This window comes from Lipotes vexillifer, unplaced genomic scaffold (genome assembly GCF_000442215.2).
Source record: "Lipotes vexillifer unplaced genomic scaffold, Lipotes_vexillifer_v1.1 scaffold749, whole genome shotgun sequence".
Classification (NCBI taxonomy): domain Eukaryota; kingdom Metazoa; phylum Chordata; class Mammalia; order Artiodactyla; family Lipotidae; genus Lipotes; species Lipotes vexillifer.
This window is the reverse complement of record NW_006782834.1, coordinates 2,274,131-2,282,588: the sequence shown is the minus strand read 5'-3', so window position 1 is coordinate 2,282,588 and position 8,458 is coordinate 2,274,131. Positions and strand designations below refer to the sequence as shown.

Genomic DNA, 8,458 nt, shown 5'->3' with positions numbered 1-8,458 from the left:
CCCGCGTCTCCTGCATCGGCAGGCGGACTCTCAAACACTGCGCCACCAGGGAAGCCCGGGGATAGATTTTTAATTGCTTTTTTTTAATTTTAATTCATTTGAAGCTCAGGCAGCAATAACATATGCTTTGAATAATAATTACTTGAATGCTGATATTTTGGGGTTCAAGCCAAAGTAAATAAAATCTGCAAAAAATGATACAAAATTCCACTTATAAACAAAAGAAATCATAGACGAGGGACACACAGAGTTTCAAATTATCCAGCCTCTTTCACAAATGTCTAAAAATCTAATAAGTAGCTCCCACCCCTAATGGACTATCACATCCCTATTTAGTTTCTTATTTGCCTCTGTCAGACTGATCCATGGGTTTAGTCTCCAAGTCATCAAAACAAGACTCGGCATTGATCACTGAAATTTATGACACTTTGAAAGACTGCACCTGATTAATGGCACAGCACACTCTATATATTTTTCATAGTGACACTCATTCAAAGTCAGCACTGGTAGCATGTTGAAATTGTGGGAGAAGTTTTTTTTTTTTTCCCCTACTAAAGCACTTTCTTATTTTTCACATACTCTACAAGAGATCTAGAATTCCAAGCAACTTCGGTCTTCTCCTAGAAGAAACCCAAAGTGAAGATAAAATCTGGCTTGGAATGCCCTCCTCCTCAGCTGAACAAAGAATCTGTGAAAAGAAAAATTGACTTACCCCATAGAACAGGCCAAAATAGGGAGAGATGTCAGGTTTGAAAATGTTGATGAGGGATAAGATCTCATCTTTGTAGCCCCAGAGCAATTCATCCACCGTGTGGGTCACAAAGAGCTTCTGCTGATAGGCCTTCAACAGGGCCTCGATGAGCTCGTGGAGAAAGGGTAGCTGGGCCCATTCCATGGCGGTCTGAGGAACACAGGCACATTCAGAGAGCAGCGTCCCCACCCCACTCTCCTACTGCCCCTTCAGCAAAGGGGGCTGCAAACGTAAATGTAAAACGTTGAGATCAAATAGCTGAGAGGTTAACCAAAGAGCTCCTCTCTGGCTGAGTGTGAAGAATAAGACTCTTCACTTATTGTCCTTTCTCAGTATTACGTTTTGTAACTGTCATCTTAGCATCCTCACTCGCAACTCTCAGAATTCTCCCAACACCACAGAAGGGGAAAAACTCTTGCAATATATTGGCATCTTTAGCCACAAGGTGGCACCATCTTCCTCCTGATCCGGGTTAGAGGCTGGGTCCCCATAAACTCTGCTCCACTAGCCAGCTGGGCAGGGCCAGACCTGGGATCTAATACTTTCCAGGTCCTGGGTCCACCGAAAGTGTCCAGCTGCATATGTAGCAGTCACCCAGGAGCTGGAGTGGGAACCTCAGAGGGGATAGAAGAAGTCTCCTGGGCCTCATGTGAACACACAGGAAGAAACTGTGAAAAAAATCCTGTAACTTACATTTTGTCACCATTTGAAAAGACCACATTTGAAAGACCTCACAAAAAGTCTGAAACGAACTTTAAAGAAGGGGGAAAAATATAAATATATACATACACACACACACACACACACACACACACACATATAAACATTTAAAAAATATATATATGTATACACATACACACACACACACACATATACACACACACACACATATAACTTAATCGCTCCTAAAGGTAAAACCATAATGGCCTTAACTTAGCTTTTTCCTTTCTTCTAAAATCCACAATAATGAGATTTAAAATGCCTACTTACCAGTGCAGGAATATTTAATGTTCTAAGTAAGTCAACTTTAGGGTCTCCAACAGATTTATCTCGTTCAAAAACATAGGCCTTGTTGCTCACGGCAGATATTGTTGTTCCGTTATCTCCAAATTGAATATCTTCTTTGTTTCTGAGTTCCCTAAAAGAAGAGGATTTCGTTTGAAAATAGGCAACACTTTACTAAGTAATACTTTTCCTTTCCTTCAGCATCAAAGTTATTTTCCAATATAACATTCCCAATACAACCCATATTGGGGGAGACTGCAGATACTGACCCCCTAAACACTGGAGATTTAAGCTATAATGTGGAAAGGAAATGAGGCCCCGGAGAGAGGAAAAACAGTGTTGTTTTCATTCTTTCCCCTCATAATTTGGGAAATGCAATGGTCAAGGGTCACCTTAACTAGGGAATCAAAGCCAGTGAACTCTCTCCTGGGTTATAGTTTGGTCCCGAAATATTTTCAAATTTTTCAGTTCATAAATTCAGTTTCAATTTCAATGTGTTTACCAATGTCTTTTTATTTCTAAGTTGAATTCAATTAAAAATCCATTTAACAAAACAAATGCCTAAGGTTTAGTAAATTAGAGGAGTTCACTCCTGGCTTTGATATCCATTTCAGCTTGGTGCCTGTGAGTGCCCCCAGATGAGGTATTAGCAAAGTTGGTAGGAAGTGTCTGGTGCCAGGCCTGAGACTAGGGTGAGGGAAGTGATGCACCTGCCTTGGGTACAAAATGTAAGAGGTGCCCAAACACTCAGCAGTCAAAACCAATAATACTTTAATGCAATTTTAAAAGATCAAAATTAATGCTAAAAATTCATGATGAACAGAATATCAAAATTTTATATAAAAACAGGACTGATGTTTCGTCCATCAAATGCCTCATGCCAGTCCTAAGCCTGCCTGGTCCATAGTAGATGGTCACTAAATTGCCATGTGTATTCCTTCTCTGCCACTTACCTCTTCTTCTTGTTTCATCAAGGGCTGTGTTGTCTCACCTGGTAGCCCTGTGTCTCCTGAACCCTTGAACTGTAGCTAATTGGAACTGAGATGTGTTGTAAGGGTAAAATACACAGCAGATTTCAAAACCAGTACCAAAAAAAAAAAAGAATGTAAAATATCTCAACTTTTTTATATTGATTACATGTTGAAATGATACCATTTTATTTATTTTTTAAATTGAAGCATAGTTGCTCTACAATATTATATGTTATAGGTATACAGTACAATACAGTGATTCACAATTTTTAAAGGTTATACTCCACTTACAGTTATTATAAAATATTGGCTATATTCCCCGTGTTGTACAATATATCCCTATAGCTTATTTTATACCTAATAGTTTGTACCTCTTACTCCCCGACCCCTCCCCCCTTCCCTCTCCCTGCTGGTAACCACTAGCTTGTTCTCTATATCCGTGAATATTTTTTGTTATATTCACTAGTTTGTTGTATTTTTTAGATTCCACAGATGAGTGATAACATACAGTATTTGTCTTTCTCTGACTTATCTCACTTAGCATAATGCTCTCCAAGTCCATCCACGCTGCTGCAAATGACAAAATGTTGTTTTTTTTTATGGCGGAGTAGTATTCCAGTGTGTGTGTGTGTGTGTGTGTGTGTGTGTGTGTGTGTGTGTACCATATCTTCTTTATCCATTCAGAAATGATACTATTTTAGATGGAATGAGTAAACTAAAAATATATTATTAAAACTAATTGCATCTGTTTCTTTTTATTTTTTTTTAATGTGGCTACTAGAAAAACCTGGAATGACATATGTGTTTCACATTATATTTCGATTGAACAGAGCTAATTTAGACAAAGGTACGAAGACATTAGGCAGTGGGGCTACTACCTCCTCCGGAGGCCTTTCCCAACCACAGCCACATGCGGGGTTTCTCATCCCTGAACACCCATAGAGCCTGGCACTCAGTTATAAAATGCTTAGCGACGTCATTTAGATTGTTTAGAAATTAGCTCGAAGCCTCAGATAGATTGCAAGTAAGCTTAAGAAACTTGTATGCCTCAAATCTTTTCCAGATTTTAAAATAAAAATAGACAAGCAAACAATAAACAAATGCATACCTATACATAAAAGCAGATGAGTCTTCGTTCTTCTCTAGTACTTAGCACCAAGCTACACACAGTAATATAAATATCTGATACTTGCACAGCTCTTCCAAGGGTTTGACCACACTATGCCATTTGATATCATTTAATCTTTCTAACAAGCCTGTGGCACACACGGAGCAAGTATTTTCGTCCAACTTTTACAGCTGGGGACTCAGGGCAGTGGAAGAGTCAGAACCTAAGCTCAAGTCTTCTAATTCTTGCCTAGTACTCTCTCCTCTGAATCAGATGGTCTCTCCTAGTAGGTGCTTACTAACTGTCTGTAGGATGAAGCCAATGAGTGCCTCTAGCAATTGCCAAATCTAAATAAGTATGAGAGAAAAAAAGTCCACGCCCTTCCAGTTTGCGAGGAATATGTACAAATACTTGTTAAAAGCCTTGTGCAGTTTGCAGTTCAGGGTGTTTGCACTGGACGTTTGGTTGTTAGATACTCACTCCCCTTTCTGCTCATCAGAGCCCTCATTTTCTTTCCTCTCCTGCACTGGGCAGTGGTGTGGTACCCAATTCCTTTTCCTTGGCCCCAGAATCCTGAGCACAGAGCCTCAGGATGGAAAACAGTAGACAGACGTTTTCTCCCAGGACGCACAGATGACTCATGGGCTCCTGTGACTTGGGTCTATAAAGCTTCCCCGGCCCCTGCCCCTTTCTTCTTTACAGGTTTCCTTGGGATCTGTAACCCACTTTATAGCCTTCCAATACATGCTCTTTTTACTTAAATTAGAGGTTTCTCTTGCTTGCAACCAAAAACCCTCTCATAGAGAAATCATAACCCATGAGGAAACAGAGATTCAGCTAATGTAACTTTCCCAGGACTAATCAAGAAGTGTTAGACCTGGGTTCAGACTCTTGGTAGCCTGACTTCATGTCCAAGGTCTTCCTTGAGTCTACACCTAAGTGAATGCAAAGGGATTTGTTAGAAGCTGGAGGAAAAGAAGAAATTTCAAAGGCAAATCCCTGCCCGAGCCAAGGCAGGTGCCTGCAGAGAGGGCCCCCCCCCCGCCCCGTTTCTAGTCCCAGAGCCACCCTGCAGGGAAGGGGAAAGGACAGACTTCTCCAGGAGAAGTTGTGTATAATCGGGGCCCAGGATCCCAGCTTGGCCCTGCTGACCACCAGGGAACTAGAAGTAGAAAAAGCGACCCCAGGGTGAACGCCAGTTTCCTTGCACTCACAGAAAGCTGGGCCAGGCAGTCAAGAGCTGGGATTCAACACAGATTCAGAAGCCAGGGACCAACACTGCCAAGTTTTCTAACTGATGACGAAAATCGATGACCTTCCCAAGACTTTTTGTTGTTTTCACTGAGCCTTAGGTCATACACGTAGAGGACTGAGTAATTCCAAGTCTAGAGCCTGCTTCATTTATGTCTATGTATGTTTACTGACTTTGAAGATGACTTTTAAAATGTTTTCTTTATTGCTTACCCTGTAAGAACCTGATGTTTTAAAGGGAAATTGCACATGGATGTTCCAATCGCTTTCTGCCTCGTAACTTGACTTGGTTTCTCAATAAACTTCAAAAAGTCAAAGCCAAGGGTTCCTGAACCACAAAAACATTTTATTCCCTTGGCAGGCACAAAGGGTTCATGTCAGGTCACTCAGAGCTAACCAGGAGACTTCCCTCAGTCACCAGCCGTCCTCGGGCATGGCCGACACACAGCCTTTGCTGAGCCATCTAACTGAAGGGAGACAGCGCCACAGGGCTGTCAGGAGTGGCCTCCAGCTCTGCAGAGGCCAGGAAAACCGAGGGGAGGGATGGCAAGGGACCTCCGTCTCAAAACAACATGTGACAGTCAGAGGAAACCCAAAAGGCTTCCCCTTCCAAGCACTCCTGTCACGCTGGTGACCCTAGGGAGGTCACAGCAAAAGGAGAGGGAGTTTAGTAACAAGAGCTAGAAGTCTCGTTACCCAAATCTCCCGATAGCTGATCAACCATAGTCAGCTAGAGGCAGGGCACTGTCCTGGTGAACAGCAGACTGAGAGCAAGAAGTGATGGATTAGTGCTTTACTATATTGGAGAAGACCAAAGAAGCTTCCAGAAATAGAAACAAAATTAAAAAACAAAAAGGCAAAGCAAAATCGCAGGCCTAGACAATTAATTAAGGAACCATACTTGAAAGTGCCTGGTATAGTCCCTGGTACTTAGTAGATACTAATTAATCCTACTGATTGATGTCAAAAGCCCCAGGACATCACAGGCTCAGAATGCAGTTTACTGTTTGTTAATCACAATGATAGCCCTAGTCACTAAGAAAAGGTTGATTATGCCCCATGAACTGTTTAATCTGGCAGGAAAATATATAATTGATTTTACAGATATTTCATTTAAAACCTTTTTTTAAAAGAAGTTCTTACTTTTTAAAACAAGAAAGAATTTTTAATCTCCTGAATGTTTAGGCAAAATCTCACCATCACAGAAGGCAAAAAATACGCCTGAGATAAGGAAACCAAAAGGAATAATTTTAATCAATTGGAAAACTAACATCTCTGCAATATCTAATTCCTCAGAGGTGTCGGATAAATTAGATACACTCAATACCACCATATAATCCAATGTCCCAAGTCATTTCTGTTCTCCATTCACCCAATGCTCTCTGTTGAGGATTCCTATAAGAAGTGACTGAACACACTGGGTAGAGTCTGGGTTGAGATCTGTCTGTCAGGCTTTGCATTCAATCCTGGCTTCATCCGTTACTAGCTTCTGTGCCTCAGTTTCCTCATCTGTAAAATGGAAATAACAGCATCCCTTCCTTGTAGGGTTGTTGTGAGAATTAAATCCACATAAGCTTGTCATCCAGTTAGAACACTACCTGGCACATACTAAGTGCTTCAGGAAACATTAGCTACTAATATCATGTAGGAGGGGGTTTGTGCTAAGTTCTTGAGATGGAGAGATGTTAAGACCTGGGTCCTGTCCTCAAAGAATCCACAGCAGAGCAGAGCAGGCTGCCGTTTAAAGGGCTACCTCACAAGTAGAAAGAGCTCTGAAGCTGACCCCAAGGTGCTAGGTCGGGGGCAGGGGGGGTGGGCAACTGGAATGGGTGTCCTGAGGGAACACTGGGCAGGAGCACACTTGGTTCCAGAAGGAGTAGGCTTCCCGGGGGTGGGAGGGTGGAGGGGCTTCCAGACAGAGGCAGAGGGAGAGCAAGGCAGGCAGCATCGCACGACAGCACAGGATGCGTTTCCTAAGTGGAGGGTGAGAAAACTGTGGTGGGGCAGAGGATGACGCACTGTAGAGGCGGTTTAGAAAAAGCAGCCAGGACTTCCCTGGTGGCACAGTGGTTAGGAGTCTGCCTGCCAATGCAGGGGACACAGGTTCGAGCCCTGGTCTGGGAGGATCCCACATGCCGCGGAGCAGGTAGGCCCGTGTGCCGCAGCTGCTGGGCCTGCGCTCTGGAGCCCGTGAGCCACAACTGCTGAGCCCACGCACCACAACTACTGAGCCTGTGCTCCACAGCAGGGGAGGCCGCCGTGGTGAGAGGCCTGCACACCGCAGCGAAGAGTAGCCCCCGCTTGCCGCAGCTAGAGAGGGCCCGCGCGCAGCAATGAAGACCCAACGCAGCCAAAAATAGATAAATAAATAAATAAAAAGCTTCTTCCAACTTTGTGTATCTTAAAAAAAATGAGCAGCCTGCAGCTTGGGGCATGGCAGGGAAGTGAAGTGCAGTCACAGTGGATGGGACGACCCAGGAGAGAGGGCAGAGCAGGAAAGCCGGCCAAAGGTGGAGTCTGAACAGCGGGCTGCTGAACTTTCTATCACCACTGCCTTGTCAACTAGGAGAAAGACTGAAAACCCAGAGTCCAGAACAGCACTCGGAGAAAAAGCACTGGGTAGGGGGTGGGCGGTGGCCCAAGTTTGTTGGCGATGTATAAGAAACAGCTTCACTGCTGAAGATGGAAATGGTCCCCCATCCTCCAAGTGTTACCCTGACCCTGCTGGCTCACCCAGGACTCCACATGCATTTAAAACCCACCTGGTCGCCACCTTTTTGTACAGGATAAGAAGCAGATCTTTTTCTATTTTTCTCACTTTTGATTTTTTTAAAAACTGATTTATCTAAAGCTATTTCTGTTTCTATTTTGAGAAAAACGGTCCTATCAGAGTAGAGTGAGTCAGGTTTAGAAAAAGAGATAAGCATCCTCTTACAATAATGGAAACAAAAACCATGGCATTTAAATTTTTTCTACCATCTCTTTGGTATTTAAAAAAAAAAAAAAATATATATATATATATATATATATATATATATATATATATATAGAGCTTGGCTCAGAGTTGAGTAAAGGACCAAAGGAATAACAGTACAGCATTTGAAACTTTAAACTAAGTTCCTATCTTGGCTAAATTGTAAGGAGACAATTAGATCTATAAGAAATTAAATGTGAAAAAAAGAGAACTACAAGAAAATAGACTTGAATATCAAACCTTTGAAGGAAGTGGGACTTTTTAAACTCACAAATGATAGAAAAGTTCATTACAGAACAGATTTGGTTACATATAAATTTTAAAATTAAAAATGCAAACAAGGGCTTCCCTGGTGGCGCAGTGGTCGAGAGTCCGCCTGCCGATGCAGGGTACACGGG

The 8,458-nt window shown here is 42.5% G+C and overlaps 1 protein-coding gene across 2 annotated transcripts in view; it reads right to left on the bottom strand.

Annotated features, from left to right (window-relative positions):
* Positions 1-8,458, bottom strand: part of SCARB2 (scavenger receptor class B member 2) — a 64,888-nt gene that overhangs the window by 23,751 nt on the left and 32,679 nt on the right. The window contains exons 3-4 of one of the 2 annotated variants that reach the window (XM_007455421.1): positions 1,742-1,889; positions 713-901 (exon numbers count right to left, since the gene is read on the bottom strand). The exons of the other annotated variant lie outside the window; for it this stretch is intronic. Coding sequence (XP_007455483.1) covers positions 713-901; positions 1,742-1,889 — 337 coding nt within the window. The remainder of the gene's footprint in view (positions 1-712; positions 902-1,741; positions 1,890-8,458) is intronic. 2 annotated transcript variants of the gene reach the window in all.